Source organism: Pipistrellus kuhlii, unplaced genomic scaffold, assembly GCF_014108245.1.
Source record: "Pipistrellus kuhlii isolate mPipKuh1 unplaced genomic scaffold, mPipKuh1.p scaffold_m20_p_13, whole genome shotgun sequence".
NCBI lineage: Eukaryota > Metazoa > Chordata > Mammalia > Chiroptera > Vespertilionidae > Pipistrellus > Pipistrellus kuhlii.
The window spans coordinates 15,215,466-15,234,671 of NW_023425438.1; the positions used below are offsets into that span (position 1 = coordinate 15,215,466).

The window sequence follows — 19,206 nt, forward strand, 5'->3', positions numbered from 1 at the left end:
TCTGAAAGGAAGATAGCAACCAATAAGAGGTAATTCTTTGATGAACTAGAGGGATTTTCTTGTTAGTATAAGAATTACATAGCAAACCTGGGTCTGGATAAAGCCAGCAGCCCGTGCAGACATTTCTTTATTTGAGGACTTAGGGATTCATGAAGATAGCTCTACTCCAATGGGTTCTGGTGGTCTAGTGTACTAAGATCAAGAGGATACGAATAGTAGTATAGAAAGAGAACCATCTCTAAAAACTCATTCGAAAGTAATGCCACATAAAGTACCAGAAATAAACAAGTAAAACCAAATGAATTAAATGAAACAGGTTTGCTGGGAAGATGCTAGAGTAAACTTACAAACCACTTCCAACTCTCAATTCAGGGAGCCGAATCACAGTGACAAAACTGGGCCTTGCAATTACAGTCAGGCCCTAGTCCCGGGGATTCCCATTCCTCTTTGCCCGGGGCTGAGGAGAATGACTCGCCTAAGATCCCTGGGAGCTGTAGACTATCCCTCAGAACCTCTGACTTCTCTAGTCCATCATTCTGAATGCCCTTACCCCCCACCCCAAAATGCACTCTATGTGATCAATGCCTTACATACCTTCTGGAACTCGACTGGAAACAAGAGAGTTATTTGGAATCACTGATTTACGACAGAAGGGATTATTTATTCTAATCCCAGAGGGTACTGGCAGCAAGTTCACTGGAGGATCACTGTATTTGTGATGGGTATTTGTTAGTAGATTGACTATTTCTGATTCTTCCTCTAAAAGGGTAATCAAAGAATAAACAACAGGTTCTGAAGTTTCTGCAGAAGTCAAGGCCTTGCCATAAAGGAACTCAGAAATATGTAAACGACAAGCCAGAGGTAGATTCTCATTGGTGGAATAAAATGCCACCAGGGGAGCCTCGTAGGGGTATTTGTGGTTTTTAGAAAATCGAACTTCAAGTTCATATAAAAAAGATTTATCTTCAATAGCAGTAAGATGAGAATCATCTACATTTCTTTCTACTCTTCCAACAATTTGATTTGGGGGCACTTCATGTTTGAATTTGCATTTTGATCCAAATTTACAGTTTCCTTTGAGGTAAAATTTACAGACATCAAATGAAGTCTCCTGTATACTTTTGGTACTTTCCTTTTGCTTGGATTTGCGAAATTTACTTGTCAAATACTCCAGTTCCAATCCAATGGTCCAAACTCTGTTCTGAATTCTTTCCACGAATTTTTCTCCACAGATTGACCTGAGAGCAAATGCCTCTTCCTGTCGTGGCTCCACACACTCATCTGCACTCATCCGTGCAACTGCCTCAGAGACTTTCATCCTCTCTCCAAACGTCTCAGAGAAACACTGGAGGAGTAGATATTCTAGTGATGCCCCCACGTCTCCGTCACAAACCCTCAGGGCTGCCTGACAGCGTTCGGTGTTGAAACCATACCTGCCAAGTGTGAAACATGACAAAAAAGGAGTAATAAGAAATCATTTAAATACACCTGTGTGAAATTATAACTACATCTATGCAGGGCTTGTATTCTGAAAAAGAGTCTTGACAATACTAATTCCTCCTTAATCTCTCTAACCTAAAAGAGGGAATGTTCGACATATCGGCACTTCTGGAACGCATTCAACAGGAAAACACTCAAAGCGGGGGAGGGTAGTTGGGTTCACGATATGCCTTCTATTTCCCTGAATTCTCTCCCAACTGGTATGAACACTGAGAGCAATCACCTGGAAAGTTTTTGCACTGCAACTGTTGAGACAGCAAGTTCTGGATTATAAGGCTCCACTGGGCCTGAGCCAGCATAATCCAAAGGATCGGAGTCGGGAACAAGGGAAGCTTCTTGCCCAGCTAGCCAGTACTGTGCATCATCACAGTCAGGCTCATCGTCTTCCTCCTCCCCGGAGATGCTTCTTCTGGAAAAGGCAACATTTGCATATATTACATAGTAATTTTTACTCACTTCAAAGGAAAACTTAGCGAGTCTAAGCATTTAATTTAGAAAGCCAAAGGACATAGAATTCTGACCACTATTTAGTCACTGATGTAATCTTTTATTCACCTATTAATTTATATCTTGGCAATTAACATTTATCAGGCACTTACTGAATGCCAGATACTCTGTTTATGTACTCCTCTTTTAAAATCTTCCCAATAACCCAATGAGATACTATTAGAATCTCCATTTTCAGATGATCAACTAAAACTTAGAAAGGATTAGTAACTACCAACTGTATACCAAAGGTTACACGGTTAAGAGCAACTAGAGACTTTTAACGAAGTCAGTCTAACCCCAGAGCCTGTCTTCTTTACTATATGTCTTGGCTATCCTCTCTTTTTTCTTATTATTCATAAAATCACCTCTAATTTTTTGCTTTGCTGCATAACCACTTTCCCTAAATCTAAGATAGATATGAGATTTGTAGATAGGATGGAAATTGAGCTGCTCATGACTGACAATTAATTCTTGCAAGTGGAAAAAATTAACTACTGCAATAAAAAAGCCAAATAGTCGAAAGAGTACAAGTTGTTTCTCTAAAGCAGATGGACATGAGTAGTATAAATCTTAAGACTTTATTGGAGCAACTCATTATTTGTTCCTAGAATACTTCTACTTGTTCACGACAAGGTTTTATTTGGAAGGTTATCAATAAGGCAATTACTGAATTCATACTAGCATTGTCCTGGGCGGGGTGGGGGGGAGGGGAGAGAAATGGCAATCTGTACCAGTGCTCACAGATACTGCAAAACAGCTCCACTCTAAAACTGTTGCTGAATACTTTTACTCTTGCATTTCTCTTAGTTCACTTTCAACTTACAACAGGATCAGTATTGATACAGTAATCTAAGGACACACAGGATCTTCACTGTATGTGAAAATGCCAATCATCTTCCTTACTACAGTAATTTATCCAAATAAAATAATTTACTCAGATCCAGCATCCGCATCTTGTTCTTGCAGGTCTCGGAGAAGAGCTTTCACTTTCTCTTGATTCTCAGAAGTCATATGCAGAGTCTGTAAGGGCACTTTGGCTTTGGGCTTCCATTTGGGGCGTGCGTCTCCTTTTCTTGCGTTACTGTTGCTAGGTCTGCAAAGGACACAGTAACAAAGTTACACATTTACCTGTAATCAGAACTTTTATAGTCCCCTGAGAGTTCCCAAATATATATATAATGTGAACTAGATTGTCAAGCATCTTACAAAAGGTGACAAGGGATAGGAAGAGGTTCTCTTCCTACAATCCTTACTAGGCTTCATTATGTTGGAACTGCTGGAAAAAACACGGAGCAGATTTTTAATCACTAAAACTGGTTCACTAACTCAAGAAACATCTGGAAAAGCAATGCTGTCATGACTCCCTCTGCACTAGAGAACTTTTGAAAGAAAGAAATATGCTATACAAAGTATTCATTGTATTCTATGTTAGGTGGCCAATCTGAAAGCAATCAAGAGTTCCATTTAGTTGTCAATACTCATGAGTTAATACTTGGCCTACTTTTGAAATATTTACCTAAAATATAATTATTTCCTGATCATAAAAAAATAACATGTTCACTGTAGAAAAGTAAAGAACAACAACAACAACAACAACAAAAACAGAGGTTACCCTAATTAACATTATCTTTTTCATATACATCTTTTAAAAATTGTACAGCATATATAATTTTTTATAATTTGCTTTATTTCACTATCAAATTTAAGCTGACATTTCCCTAAAATTAAATCTTCTCCTACAAGAAACACCAATCCGAAAGGATATATGCACCCCTAGGTTCATAGTAGCACAATTTACAATAGCTAAGATTTGGAAACAGCCTACGTGCCCATCAGTAGATGAGTGGATTAGGAAAACGGTGGTACATCTACACCATGGAATATTAAGCAGCTATAAAAAAGAAGGAATTCTTACCATTTGTAGCATCATAGATGGAACTGGAGAGCATTATGCTAAGCGAAATAAGCCAGTCAGAGAAAGATAAATATCACATGATCTCACTCATTTGTGGAATATAATGAACAACATAAACTGATGGACAAAAATAGAACCAGAGACATAGAAACATCGAACAGACCGCCCAACCTATGAGGGAAGGGAGTGGATGAGAGGTGAGGGGGTAAGAAGTCAACCAAAGGACCTGTGTGCATGCATCTGAGCGTAACCAATGGACGCAGACAGTGAGGGGATGAGGGCACGTGCGGGGGAGGGAGCGCCCAGGGAGCGGTCAATGCAGGGAGAAAGGAGACTCATGTAATACTTTAAACAATAAAGAACTTAAATTAAAAAAATTCTCCTAAAACATAATTTTAAATGGTTACTTATAGATATAGATGTACTAGAATTTATTTCATTAACCTTTCATGGTTGGAATTTAGCTTTTTTTTTTTTTAAATATATTTTATTGATTTTTTTACAGAGAGGAAGAGAGAGGGATAGAGAGTTAGAAACACCGATAAGAGAGAAACATTGATCAGCTGCCTCTTGCACATCCCCCACTGAGGATGTACCCACAGCCAAGGCACATGCCCTTGACCGGAATCGAACCTGGGACCTTTCAGTCCGTAGGCCAACGCTCTATCCACTGAGCCAAACCGGTTTCGGCGGAATTTAGATTTTTTTTTTTTAAAGGATTCATTTTAATATTTAAATCATAAGTTTTAAGGTTTAACTTTATTCACTAAATTTCTTCTCTCTCTCTCTCTCTCTCTCTCTTTTTTTTTTTTTTTTTTAGAGGGGTGGGCATGTTTCATTATACATTTTTACAAATCTAGGGAAGTGGAAGAAATGTTATCTGTATTTAAATGCAACATATTACGGAGACTTTGATAAGAACCACTGGGAAAGCAAAGGAGAAATAAGAGTTGAATGTCGTTTTTAACTACTTAGTTGCAACCTCAGAAAAGAAATGCCACCTCAAATCCATAACTTCCACTGACATTTTGTTTGGACAAATTTTAAACCTACAAAGATAAACACCTTTTTATCTAGATTCACCGGTTCTTAACACCGTCCACACAGATATAAACACAGCTCCTCTCGAAGAGTACCTCCCAACCGGACTTCCAAGTTCTAACCCGGGCCCCTGTAGTCTATTCTCCATATTGAGTCAGGGCTACTCAGTGTGACTGCACAGACTGTACTGTGCAAAGACTCTTGGCAGCGGTGGGAGATGGGTGAGGGAGGAGGGAAAAGCAAGGGTTAAACTCCAGTCCATGCTGTACTCACCAAATCATGCGCCCTGAGGCTACAAGAGCCCAAAGAAAGGACGGCACTTTCTAAATCACATAAAGGCACATACTGAGGAGCGGCACCTCTCATCGGAGTGATTCATGTCACACACCCTTGCCTTAAACCCTGCAATGACTCCCCATCTTACTCAGAGCAAAAGCAGAGTCCCCATTGTGGCCCATACAAAGGGTAGCATTCACACTAACTGCCTAGAACTCTCCTTTTTGCCCATTCACTCCAGCCGCTGGCTTCCCTGCCATTTCCTAAACCTTCCATGCATCCTCCTGGCTTAGGGACTCTGCAACTGCTATTCCCTCTGCCTTGAATGCTGTTCCCTCGGCTAGTATCATAGCTCACTCCTTCATTTCCTTCTTGTCCCTGCTCAAATGACACATGAGAGAAGCTTTCTCTGCTCACTGCGCATGAAATAGCAACTAATGAAAATACCAGCAATCTATGTTGGTATTTTATATCACCTCTATCCTTCATTTTTCTCCATACCACTTACCACCTGAAACAGTGCATATTTATTTATGGTCTTTACACCTCAAATCTCCTTCTAGGAAGACAAGGACAGTATTTTACTCATTGCTGTAATTCTAGTCCCTGGTCAGTCCCTGGTGCACGGTAGGCACTCAGTCAATATTTGCTGTCTGAATGACCATCTAAGACTGCAAGAACCTGTGATATGTTTTCAAAAAGAATGCCACTGCACTGAACTCAGAAATTGGGCTCTTAAGTCAGAAGCTAAGGTGAAAATGTAGTTTAAATTACTTAGGAAAAGTCCTTAAAATGGTATCAAGTTTGAGACGGCTATTTTATTTCTCAATATGTCCAAAATGACCATTTGAATACCAGATGAAGTATTTGGTTGTTTTATGCACTATGTGTGAAAAATATATTTTTAAAATCCTAACATCAGCCAAAACCGGTTTGGCTCAGTGGATAGAGCGTTGGCCTGTGGACTGAAGGGTCCCGGGTTCGATTCCGGACAAGGGCATGTACCTTGGTTGCTGGCACGTCCCCAGTGGGGGGCGTGCAGGAGGCAGCTGATTGATGACTCTCTCTCATCGATGTTTCTAACTCTCTATCTCCTTCCCTTCCTCTCTGTAACAAAACAATACAATATATATTAAAATCCTAACATCAGAGGAGATCCAAGATGGCTGCGCCCAGGTGAACACCTAGCCGCAGCCGCACACAACAATTTCAATAAAATACAACTAAAATATAAAACGGACATTGCCCAGAACTACAGGAAGGTTGACTGACTGGAAATTCTACAGTGAGAAGCAAGGAGAAAACCAGAAGGAGGCGCGGAGGAGCTGGAAAAGCCAAGGTACGGAGACACGCGGCGCGCGGAGAGGACGGAGCCGGAGAGGAGGGGGAGGCGGATTGCCTGGCGGGCGTTCCCTAGCGGGAAGGAGATAAAACTCCGACTGTGCTGGGCCCCCGACTGCTCTGAACCCCAGTTTTAAGCCAGACCCCGGGGACTCAGGCTCAGCCATAGGGAGCCGGGCTGTAAGGCGGAACCCCGGGGAGAGGCGGAAGGAGGTCCCGGAGGCACGCACATTGCGCACAGAGAAGGGACGGTCAGCTGTGCCGCGGGATCGCCCTGACGGGAAGGAGACAGGGGCTCCAGACTGCTCTGAACGCCACCTCCAACTCCACTTCCAACTGAACTGAACCCCAATACCGGGCTCATTGGGGGAGAGCATAGACTGTTTGGCAGCAGGCGAAAATCGAGGGCACCTTTCTCTCAGAGGCACCGGCAGCGAGCACTGAAGGACCCACATAGGGCGGGGCTGACGGAAGCCAAAGCTGCAGGCTCCACCCTGAAACCCCATCCCATCGGTAACTGCGAAATGCGACAACAAAATAGATCACAAACGAAAGAAATGGAGGACAAAAAGCGTCTGGATATAGAGTTCAAATCTACGCTTATAAGGTTTTTCAAGAATTTCCTAGAAAAGATGGATAAGGCCTATGAGGATATGAAAAGAGATCAACTAGAATTAATAAGGAGACATCGAGAAATGATAAGGGATCAACAAGAAATAAAGAACACATTTTCTGAAATAAAAAATATTTTACAGAGTCCTAAAAACAGAAGGGAAGATCACAAGAATCAAGTAAAAGATTTGGAACATAAAGAGCCAGAACACACTCCTCCACAGAAGCTAGAAGGCAAGAGAATCCAGAGAATTGAAGATAATGTAAGAAACCTCTGGGACAACTTCAAGCGAACCAACATCAGAATTATGGGGGTCCCAGAAGATGAGAGAGAGCAAGATATCGAAAACATACTGAAAGAAATAGAGACAGAAAACTTCCCCCACCTGGTGAAAGAATTAGACTTACAAGTCCAGGAAGCGCACAGAACTCCAAACAAAAGGAATCCAAAGAGGACCACACCGAGACACATCATTATTAAAATTCCAAGAGCAAAAGACAAAGAGAGAATATTAAAAGAAGCAAGAGCAAAGAAGGTAGTAATCTATAAAGGAGCACCTATACGATTGTCAGCTGACTTCTCAACAGAAACCATGCAGGCCAGAAGGGAATGGCAAGAAATATTCAAGGTGATGAATAGCAAGAACCTACAGCCAAAAATAATCTACCCAGCAAAGCTATCACTCAGAATCGAAGGCCAGATAAAGAGCTTCACTAATAAAAAAAAAGCTAAAGGAGTTCATCACCGCCAAACCAGAATTATATGAATTGCTGAAGGGGGTTCTTTCAGAAGAGAAAGTAAACAAAGATAAAAATTATGAACAACAAATCCGTAACTATCAACAAGTGAATCTAAAAACCAAGGAAATTAAAAAAATCCGATGAACAATATTAACTGTTGAATATAATAGAATCAGAGGTATGGAAGGGGAGTGAGCTGACGATTCTTGGGGGAAAGGGGAGAGGGGGGCGTGGGAAGAGACTGAACATAAACTGTGCACCTATGGATGAGGACATTGGGGAGAGGGGAAAGGGCAGAGGGTGGGGTGGGAACCTGGTGGAGGAGAGCAAAGGTCGGGGGGGGGGGGGGGGAAGGAACATTTGTAATAATATAAACAATAAAAACTTATTAAAAAAAAAAATCCTAACATCATATACTCAGCACATCAGAGGCTTAAACTCCAAGAAGCACTCGCAAAACTGAGACTGACTGAGGGAGTAGCAGATTCTTCTCCATTTCTTGCTCACTATGGGACTCCTTTAGTGGCAAGTTTAAACTATTTAATGCTGTTTCCCTTTTTTTCCTGAATGCATATAGTTGAATTCATTTAAGTTACTAAAAGCATGTAAGATACAGTTAAACTTTAGCACTCATCTATATTCCTTCTAATAATATTTAGTGAGAGTTATTCTCAGAACTGTGTGTGTGTGTGTGTGTGTGTGTGTGTGTAGCTCTAAAGAAATCTCCATCTCTAAGAATTCTCATAGAAAGCTCATAGGGCAATTTGAGAGACAATTACAATTTTACATACATATTGCATAGTACGCAGTAATACATCTTTACGCTCATTAGATATTCATTAGGATTATCAGACTTTATTCATTATTTAAAAATTGACTATGAGAGAAGCCCAGATATCACTGGTTATCAGGTGATGCACCGGTGAAGATTTGGTCAATCTGTTTGGAAAAGAGATCATTCATCAATTAAAAAGACAGAGTCCAACCAGGCCACATACTGGAACCTTCAGTACAACCTAAGACATCCTATATAATAAAAGGGTCAAATGCAAATTGACCCTAACAGTGGAACAACCAGGCAAGACTGGTTGCTATGACATGCACTGATGTTCAATGTAGGAGCTGCCCCCTGGCGGTCAGTGTGCTTCCACAAGGGGAGCACCACTCAGCCAGAAGCCGGCTCATGGCTGGCCAGCGCAGCTGTGGTGATCGAAGCCTCTCCTGCCTTCGCAGCAGTGCTAAGGATGTCCGAATAAGGGCTTAGGCCAGCTCCCCACCGTTAGCCGGACATCACCCAAGGGCTCCAGGGCTGCCAGAGGGATGTTAACTGCCAGATTAGGCCTAAGCCAGCAGGTGGACATCCCTCGAGGGGTCCCAGGCCTAAGCCAGCAGGTGGACATCCTCCAAGGGGTCCCAGGCTGAGCTGAGGGACAACCCCCCGCGCCCCCCTCCCCCCAGTGCATGAATTTTCATGCACTGGGTCTCTAGTTCTTAAAATAATTTGCATTACTTTCCTCATTTCCAATATTTACTTTCCTTGTAACATTGGTTATAATAATATACTCAATTCACAGCATCATGTGGAAGTTCAGGTTAATTTCACATTTTGAACTTGCAAAAAGAAAGAGCTGTTATTTGCCATCATGCCTTCAGACTAAATTATAAAGAGGGGGACTGCAAAGTTTTAAAATAAGAGGAAGAATTAACTTGAGCGGAATTCCTTGGCTTTTCTTCCCCCTTCTCGGAGTTTCCATATTTGAACATTCAGGGAGCACAATACCTGGCTGAGGACCTTGATTCACTGAAGACACAAAAGTCATCGCCATCATCCCAAGTCCTACTTGAGGCCTTCCTATTGCCACCACCACCAGCGGCGCCGCCGCCGCCACCATGGGATTTACTGGCGTTACTCCTGCCTCCTCTTCCTCCTCTGGAAGACCCTTTCCCGCCGCCTTTGCCTGGCTTGCCTTTTCTTCTTCCTGAAGAACTCATTTTCGCCTGCAAGAGCAAAAAGGAACACGGACCTCATGAAACCAGACAAGTACAATAATTCTTTGTTTTCAAAGTTACGAAGATAGCCTGTTTTTAAAAGCAGATCTGGAAGCACTGCTTTTATTTTTGTTATTCATTTATTTGAGCTGTTGTTAATCCTCACTTGAGAATATTTTTCCATTGAGGAAAAAAGCTAGAGAGGACTGACTTATGCTTTAAAGCAAATACTTTAGTGCTGGGCGAAGAGTAAAAGGACTGGGTGGTGGTAGTGAGGAGGGGAAACCAGAGGCCAGTGAGGAAATGCCTGCAGTTTTTCAGTGGGTGAATGCAGGGAAGCAGGAGCAAAAAGGCCCCACAAGCCCAGAGATTCAAGGAGTCCCAAGAGAACGGAGAAAGAGGACTCCTCTGGTGAGGGAACTATGTATTCCAAACCTTAGAGCAGAAGCATTGGCCACACCCATTCTGGACAACCATTTCTGTCCCCAGACCCCTTCCCTCGCCCCCTCCAACCTTAAAGGGCTACCTCGCTCTTCCCTTTGTTGGAGGCCTGGGGAGTGGACAGCTGTGGCTTCCTGGTGAAGCTGCCCAGATGACCTGCCTGTAATATCTGGCCTTCCCACTGCTCCTTTCTATCATTAAATACTAGCTAATTACAGTGGTGTCAAGGGACCATACAACTGGCCAATGAATGCACAAGTAAGTGGAACAAATCAATGTTTCTCTCTCAAATAAATCAATATTTTATTGATTACCAAGCCACAGCAAGCTTGCCTAAAGAGTGATCCACAACTTGTCTCACACCAACCCCCGAAAGTATTACCTTTACAACTCGATCTGAGATCTGCTCTCAAATTCTACATTTACACTTGCGGGCTGTATCCAGTATGACTTTCTTGGGCCGTTTTCCAGGGGACAGGAATTGTGTTGCATAATCCATATAGACAGACTCCACTATTCTATCCCATGTTGCATAGGGCGATTTCGGCTATCTATTTTTCCACCATGGACACAGGGGCCTAAGTTTGGCTGCAAGAAGTATCTTTTGTTTCACGCCCAGGTTTGGTTCCTGAGCACAGAATCACTAGGCTGGGCACTCAGCACTGACACACACCACTCCCCTTCCAGGCAAACCTCCGACTGACCCCATCGGGCCCGACTGACCCCATCTAGCCAGCTCCATGCAGACACCCAGACCAGGTACCCCCCTCTGCCCCCCCGCCACGAGCATGCAACGCCCCCCCAAACAGCCATTTGGCTTGAGATGGAGAAGACAGGAAACGAAACCTGATCCCTCCGATCCATCCCTTTCCCCTTCCCAGCCCGAATTCAGATCCCCCGCAGGCGGGGCCAGCCCAGCCTCCGACCCCCACCGGGCCCGGGCCCGGGGCCTGCGATCCCGCCCAACAGCTGGGTCCTCAGAGCCGGACCACCGCTTCGGCAGAGGAAGGCGGTAGACGGGGCTGCACACTGACAACCGGGACAACGCCGCGCACCCCGCGCGCACGGACACACCCCTCGGCCGCCGCGGGGGGGCCGCCGCCGGCTCGGCTCGCGGCGCCGCTTCCCGGGGTGGCGGGCGGCAGAGAGCGCCCCGCGGCGAGGAGTCCCGCCGGGTCCCGCCGCCCTCGCACGTCTCACCTGGAGCTGCTCGGCCGCGGCCCAGTGGCGGCGGCTCAGCCCTGGCGCCTTCTGATTGGCTCAGCCCTGGCCCCTCGCCCTTTCGCTTCCGGGTGAGAGGTGCTCGGTCGCCCCGGCAACCGAGACGCACTCCGCGCCGCGCCCGCGCCGGGTTCCCTCGGCGCCGAGGAGCTGGCGGCTCCGGGGGAATCGCAGAGCCCAGAGAACCTCTCCAGCACCTTCCTGCCCGGTGAGCGGCCCCCTCCCGGCGCCCCGGATGTCAGGGAGCTCGCCCCGGCCCGGAGCGCAGCCCCCGGTGGCCCGCCACCCGTGATACAGTTCCTGAGCGCGGGGAGAACCTTGCCCGAGAACCGGGAGACGGAGATTCCGGCTCCGATTCGGCGCGGGGTTCGCCGTGGTGCCCACCTCTCTGGGTTTCAGTTTCCTCTGCGCTGCCGGGCGGCCTCCGCCTCTTGGGTCCTCCCAGCTCTTAACATTCCAAGGTTTGGAATGTGGAAGCGTTTAAGAGCCATTGAAAAAGCAGTTCGGTTTCTCGTTAAATGTGTGCTCAAGTTACTAAATGCTCTGTATTTAACGATTGCTCTCCGAGTGCCATTCATTCACTGGACATCCAGTTCCTACTAGGAAGTGCTAATGACTGAGCTGGACACTAGGGTGAGAAAAGAAATTGGGCTGATCTGTGATCCCTGACCTAAAAGTGATGGGGGGGGGGGGGGGTTGTGCACAAAAGCCTTGTTTTAATAGGGCCCTGCGCGCGCTGGGATGGCTGGGCCCGGAGTGTTGTGGGGCTCCTAGAGGAGGGGGGGGGGGGGGGGGGGGGGGGGGGGGGGGGATAAGGGAAGGTAAAAAAGGTTTTGCTGTTTTTCTTTGTTCCTCTTTCTGGGGAAAATTTTCAACCTTGTATTCCAGTTCACTAATTTATTTTTCAATTGTATCTTTGCCATTCAGCCCTTCAAGGAGTTTTATTTAATCAATTATTTTCTAGACTGCTAATTTGTTGTTTTTCATAACCACCAGCTCCCGTCTCAAGGATGTTACAGTATTTTAAACTCTTCTACATATTGTGTTATTAACTTTGTTTCCTCAGAGAGTATGAGTCTCTAGCTTTTCTCAACTGGCACCTAAATTAATTTTTTTTATTTAAAAAATATATATTTTATTGATTTTTTTTACAGAGAGGAAGAGAGAGGGATAGAGAGTTAGAAACATAGATGAGAGAGAATTATCGATCAGCTGCCTCCTGCAAACTCCCCACTGGGGATGTGCCCGCAACCAACGTACATGCCCCTGACCGGAATCGAACCTGGGACCTTTCAGTCCGCAGACCGACGCTCTACCACTGAGCCAAACCGGTTTCAGCAATTTTGGCAACTTTTAAATTAAAAATTATCAGTTCTCTTGCCTCACACATAGCAATTCTGATTCAGTAATTTAGGGTAGAGCTTAGGAACTTGCATGGTCCATACTTTGAGTATCATTCTAGTAGACTATTGTCCTAGAAGTTGAGCTTATTTATTTTTAACATATGCTTTCCCAATAGTTTAATATTTTAGACCACTAAATGTCCCAGTGCTCTGAGGCATAGGTCCACCCCAGCCCTTGGTTTCTCTCTTCCTTTTTTACCTGGCCTCCATTCCAATCTCATTCTTTTTGCTCACCCCCACACTCACCCCTCATCATTTACTGCCTTTATTTTCTTTTTCCTCCTTCTGCCAAGTCAGAGATTCCTTACTTTACCTTACCTCTGAGACAATCAACAGGTCATATAGGCTAACCAAGAAAAATAAAAACATATGTCCGTATAAAAACTTATATGAATGTCCATAGTAGCATTATTTATAGCCGCCCAAACTGGAAATAACCCAGCTGTCCATCAGCTGATGAATGATAAACAGAATCTGTTATTTCTGTACATGGACTATTATTCATCAATAAAAAGAGATGAAATACTAATGCATGCTATAACATGGTTGACCCTTGAAAATATTAAGTAAACGAAGCCAATCACAAAGGACTACACATTTTATGATTTCATACATATATGAAATGTCCACAATACGAAAATCCATAGAGAAAGAAAGTAGATTATTGGTTTCCAGGGATGGGAGTGGGCGTGGGTTAGGCGGGAGTGGGGAATTAAGGGAATGGAAAATAGCTGAGAATGGTAAATGATTCTCTTTGGGGTGATTAAAATATTCTAAAGTTAGATTGTAATAGTTACACAACTCTGAATATCCTAAAAATATTGAATTTTATAAAAGGTTATGTTTTGTGGTATGTAATTCTATTTTAAAAAAGCTGTTATAACGAACAAATAAATAAAAATAGATCATCTAGACAAAATTATTTCCTAAGACCCTACACTGGATAATGTAATGTCAAGTTATCATTGACATGCTTGTGATCATATGAAGTCAATCAATGTTTAGCTCTTAAAGTGCATTTGTTATAGGTGTTATGTCATAAAATTATTTAAATTTATGTGACTTTTTCTAAATCTTTTAAAACAGCTGAAGAAGTATATAAGATAAACTTTATATTTCCAAATGGAGACAAGTATGGTAAGCATACATTTCAATTACTTTGCCTATACAGACTAAAATGAAATAGCTGAAGAGTGGAAAAATAAGAGTCACATTTTATAAAACTACTATTGGAATATTAACTAATTTAATAAAATAACGTAGAAGATTTTAAATCTGAATTCTAATGCTAAGTCTAGGCAGTATGCCTTGGTAACCTATGGGATCTGTTTGTCTTCCTGGTCATTGGGTCTTAATGACTCTAAGACCTTGTATGCTCCTCATCTCTGGTCTCATTTGTTTCAGTGCTAGGAAGCCAAAGAGACCCATATGTGCAGTTGTGATTAGGCCTAAATATAAATACTTAAAAAAATTTTTTTATTTTATTATCTGTTTGTTTTTGAATATATATATATGTGTGTGTGTGTGTGTGTGTGTGTGTGTGTGTGTATTTAATCCTCACTTGAAGGTATTTTTTCATTGATTTTTAGAGAGAGGAGAAGAGAGAGGGAAAGAACCAAAACCGGTTTGGCTCAATGGATAGAGCCCCGGCCTGCGGACTCAAGGCTCCCAGGTTCAATTCCTGTCAAAGGCATGTACCTTGGTTGTGGGCACATCCCCAGTGGGGAGTGTGCAGGAGGCAGCTGGTCGATGTTTCTCAACGATGTTTCTAGCTCTCTATCCTTCTCCTTTCCTCTCTGTAAAAATTCAATAAAATATATTTAAAAAAAAAAAAGAAAAAAGAAGAGAGAGGGAATGAGAGAGAAATATCGATGTGAGAGAAATATCCATTGGTTGCCTCCTGCACTTGCCCTTTAGCCTGCATCCGAGGTACATGCCCTTGACCAGAATTGAACCCAGGACTCTTCAATCTGCAGGCTGATGCTTTATCCACTGGCTAGGGCTATAAATACTTTATTACTTAGTCAAACAGGGTTCCCATTTATAATATTCAGTATTTTTCTCTTATTTAGATGGTGATTGTACAAGAACACCTTTTGGAATCGTCGAGAGAAATGGAATAGGTATTCATACCACTCCTAATGGGATTGTATACACAGGAAACTGGAAAGATGATAAGGTATTATTGATTTGAATACTGACAGTGGATAAGTAAACCTATTAGTTAAGTCAGTGGTCGGCAAACTGTGGTTCACGAGCCACATACGGCTCTTGAGCCGCAGTTTGCCAGTCTGTTGACTAATGAGTTTGCTGATCGCTGTCATACACTACCCTTTACCTCTTGCACACAATATGCCACAATTACCTAATCCTCACAGCTTCCAACTACTGGGTAACATTTAGTCTAGTCCAGTGATTGGCAAACTCATTAGTCAACAGAGCAGCAAACTCATGAGCTGCTGTGGTTTGCTGATCACTGAGTTAAGAGATTCCAGGCATTTCTCCATTAATTAAAAACATGAGTAGACTATATAATGAAAAACCAGATAGTTATCTGTATATTTAAAAGGCTAATATACTAAGTGTCCAACTATTTGACCATTTGACCAGTAGCTATGATGCACACTGACCACGTAGGGGCCGATGCTCAATGCACTGGCATAGAGACATGGAACAGACTGATGAATCTCAGAGGGAAGGGAGCAGGGAGCAGGGAGGAGGGCGGGAAGAGATTAACCAAAGATCTGATATGCATACTGGAGGCCCGGTGCACGGATTTGTGCATCGGTGGGGTCGCTCGGCCTGGCCGGCGCCCTCTCACAATCCGGGACCATTCAGGGGATGTTGGACTGCCAGTTTCAGGCCGATCTTGTAGGCCAGGCTGAAGGACCCCACTGGTGCACAAATCTATGCACTGGGCTGGTTTCAGCCTGATTCCCGCAGGATGGGCCGAGGGACCCCACCTGTACACAAATCCATGTACCAGGTCTTAGTATTGAATATATATGAATATATGAGTAATATTAAACTTATGCAGAGAGCTAGTTATCATCATCTTTCTCATCTCCTATTCATTGAGTAAACTAAACTCATTACAAAATTTTCTCATTTAATCCTCAAAGCAATCATTAGCACTTCTGTTTTACAAATGAGGTAAATCAAGGTCAGGTTTCTTACACCTAATAAGTGATGAAACAAGAATGTGTACCCAGGTCTTCTTGAATATAATTTTTGTTCTTCACAACTTTTGTACTGTTTCCTAGGTAACTAAAACAGTTGCCCATTAAGATTTTTGATAACTCAAGTATCTCAAGGAGCCCTAGTAACATCATCATGGTGTTCCAACCATGACGTTCAAATGCGCCAGATCAGGAACATTTGACTTGGTGGTGAGGTGGGGGGGGGGGGGCTTCACAGAAATAAAGGGTAATATAATGATAGATTGAATCAGTGGTTCTCAACCTTTCTAATGCCTCGACCCTTTAATACAGTTCTTCATGTTGTGGTGACCCCCAACCGTAAAGTTATTTTTGTTGCTATTTCAAAACTGTAATTTTGTTACAAACAGATGAATGGTTTTGGAAGACTGGAGCATTTTTCTGGAGCAGTATATGAAGGACACTTTAAGGACAATATGTTTCATGGACTGGGGACTTACACATTCCCATCTGGGGCAAAGTACACTGGAAATTTCAATGAAAATAGGTAAGCTTAAAATAAAAAGTCACTATAGTTCTAAAAGATTCTTTCCAGGCATGGTTGCTTAAATATTATATTTAGTTAATGTTAAATATTCTTTTGTAATATATTTTGTTAAAATGTATTTATAACATATTGAGTAAGAAATGTTGTGCTAGCCGAAACCGGTTTGGCTCAGTGGATAGAGCGTCGGCCTGCAGACTGAAGGGTCCCGGGTTCGATTCCGGTCAAGGGCATGTACCTTGGTTGTGGGCACATCCCCAGTAGAGGGTGTGCAAGAGGCAACTGATTGATGATTCTCTCTCATCAATGTTTCTGACTCTCTATCCCTCTGTCTTCCTCTCTGTGAAAAATCAATAAAATATATATTAAAGAAAAAAAAAAGGAAAGAAATGTTGGGCTATTTTTTTAGAAGAAAAAAATCTTATGAGACGCTAAGACCATCATGAGCCTTCAAAAGGACAATATTCAGCCCAGCTGGTGTGGCTTAGTGGTTGAGCATTGACCTATGAACCAGGAGGTTCGATTCCCAGTCATCGCACATGCCCTGTTTGTGGGCTTGAGCAGTCGATCAATGTTTCTTTCTCATCAATGTTGACATATTCCTTTCCCTTCTTCTCTCTAAAATTAATAAAAACGTATTTAAGAAATAAATAAAGGGAGAAAAATCTAACCATGGAATAAAGATCTGTAGTGTAAGTGAAGTGCATATTTATCACTCCAAAGAGTCCAAGGAAACACTAGCATGGAACACAGCACTCCAAACATAGTTGACAGTAAATGTTTGTTGAATAAATAAATGACATACAGTAATATAAACTTTTCATTCTTTAACTGATTGGGTTTTTATGTAAACTTAGCATATCCTAAAATCCTGTACACCAAAATGTGTGTAATGACCGAATTCATTTGAAATAGTAATATTAATAGTTTGGGGGGGGGTTGTGCTTTTTTTTTTTTGTTTTGTTTTTTTTTGTAGGATATGAAAATAGGATGCTGGGTTTTAAATCAAAGTCTCAAAATGGAAAGCTATAATTCTTCAGACATAGTATATAATATGTCACAATCTAGATAGTCTTAAATCTGGACTGTAAATTATTAGTCTTGATTAATGAACAAACTTATTTTTTACTATTTCAGGGTAGAAGGTGAAGGACAATATACTGATATCCAAGGACTAGAATGGTGTGGTACCTTTCATTTCACAGCTGCTCCAGGCCTGAGACTAAAGCTCCATATGTAGATTTTCTGCATTGAAGTTTAATGTGGTAATTGAAGATTTAGTTGTAAGGAAACCAAATATGTGGAATGAAATAACTTCATACACTATCTCTATATTATAATATTGCCAATAAAGTCATCATTCACGTATGCCTTTTTTATTAACTTTACTTTCATCATCTTATAATTATTTCAAATTATATGATTCAGTTCAGAGTTTTCTCATTTTAATAAACACAGCAAAACTATTATATCTAAATCTTGGCCAAGTCAGTGTCCCATTCTGTGCCTGAATTTTGTCATCTTTAAAAAGTATGTCTGTGTTAAAGGATATCATCTAGGAAATGAAAAGACAATTCACAGGATGGTAGAAAATATTTGGAAATCACATATCTGGTAAAGGTTTGGTTTCCAGAATGTTAAAGATCTTATATAAATATCCTATATTTTAAAAGCATAGTAGGCAAATTGTCCCCTCAACTGGAGCTCTTTCAGGAACCTGACCAGTGGGGGCCAGCCGGGGAAGGGAGAGAGGCCCTGGTCAGCAGTAATGACAGGCAGCCAGGGGAAGGAAGGGAGTACCTGGCTGGAAGCCAGCAGCTGCTAAGGACCCTACCAGTGCACGAATTTCATGCACTGGGCCTCTAGTCCTATATAATAAAAAGCTAACATGCAAATTGACCAAAAGGTGGAATGACTGGTCAATATGACACACAGTGACCACCAGGGGGCAGACACTCAATAAATGAGCTGCCCCCTGGTGGTCAGTGAGCTCCCACAGGGGGAGCGCTGCTTAGTCAGAAGCCCTGAGCCAGGATCATGGCTGGTGAGCACAGCAACAGTGGCGGGAACCTCTCCTGCCTCCATAGCAGCACTAAGATTGTCCAACTGCCGGCGTAGGCCTGCTCCACACATGGAGCGAGCCTAAGCCGGCAATCGGACATTCTCCAAGGGCTCCCCGACTGGGAGAGGGCACAGGCCGGGCTGAGGGATGCCTCTGAGTGCATGAATTTCCTGTACTGGGCCTCTAGTATATAAATAAAAAGACAACCCAATTAAAAATTGAGCAAGGAATTTGAATAGACATTTCTTTAAAGAAAGAAAATAAGTCTATGCCGGGACCGGTTTGGCTCAGTGGATAGAGCGTCGGCTTGGGGACTGAGGGGACCCGGGTTCGATTCTGGTCAAGGGCATGTAACTTGGTTGCGGGCATATCCCCAGTGGGGGGGGTGCAAGAAGCAACTGATCAATGACTCTCTCTCATCGATGTTTCTAGCTCTCTATCTCTCTCCCTTCCTCTCTGTACAAAATCAATAA

At 42.8% G+C, this 19,206-nt stretch overlaps 2 protein-coding genes across 5 annotated transcripts in view; one reads left to right on the forward strand and one right to left on the reverse strand.

Moving 5' to 3' along the window:
- The window catches only part of DHX57 (DExH-box helicase 57), a 45,703-nt gene extending 34,050 nt beyond the window's left edge, over nt 1-11,653 (reverse strand). For 2 of the 4 annotated variants that reach the window (XR_004987390.2, XM_045580658.1), the window contains exons 1-5: nt 11,420-11,653; nt 9,696-9,913; nt 2,924-3,082; nt 1,724-1,909; nt 595-1,433 (exon numbers count right to left, since the gene is read on the reverse strand). Coding sequence is in view for 3 of the 4 variants with exons in the window: in XM_045580658.1 (XP_045436614.1) it covers nt 595-1,433; nt 1,724-1,909; nt 2,924-3,082; nt 9,696-9,907 (1,396 nt within the window). In the remaining variant the exon portion in view is untranslated. Of the gene's footprint in view, nt 1-594; nt 1,434-1,723; nt 1,910-2,923; nt 3,083-9,695; nt 9,914-10,727; nt 11,014-11,419 lie in introns of those variants that run through there. The other 2 variants (XM_045580659.1, XM_036435071.2) reach the window with 2 other exon arrangements.
- Nucleotides 10,208-18,036, forward strand: MORN2 (MORN repeat containing 2). The gene is made up of 6 exons (XM_036435098.2): nt 10,208-10,315; nt 11,645-11,774; nt 14,056-14,106; nt 15,042-15,148; nt 16,538-16,674; nt 17,809-18,036. Exons 1-6 carry the CDS (start codon nt 10,208-10,210, stop codon nt 17,909-17,911), a joined length of 636 nt encoding a protein of 211 aa, XP_036290991.2. The 3' UTR covers nt 17,912-18,036.
- Nucleotides 18,037-19,206: the final 1,170 nt, after the last annotated feature.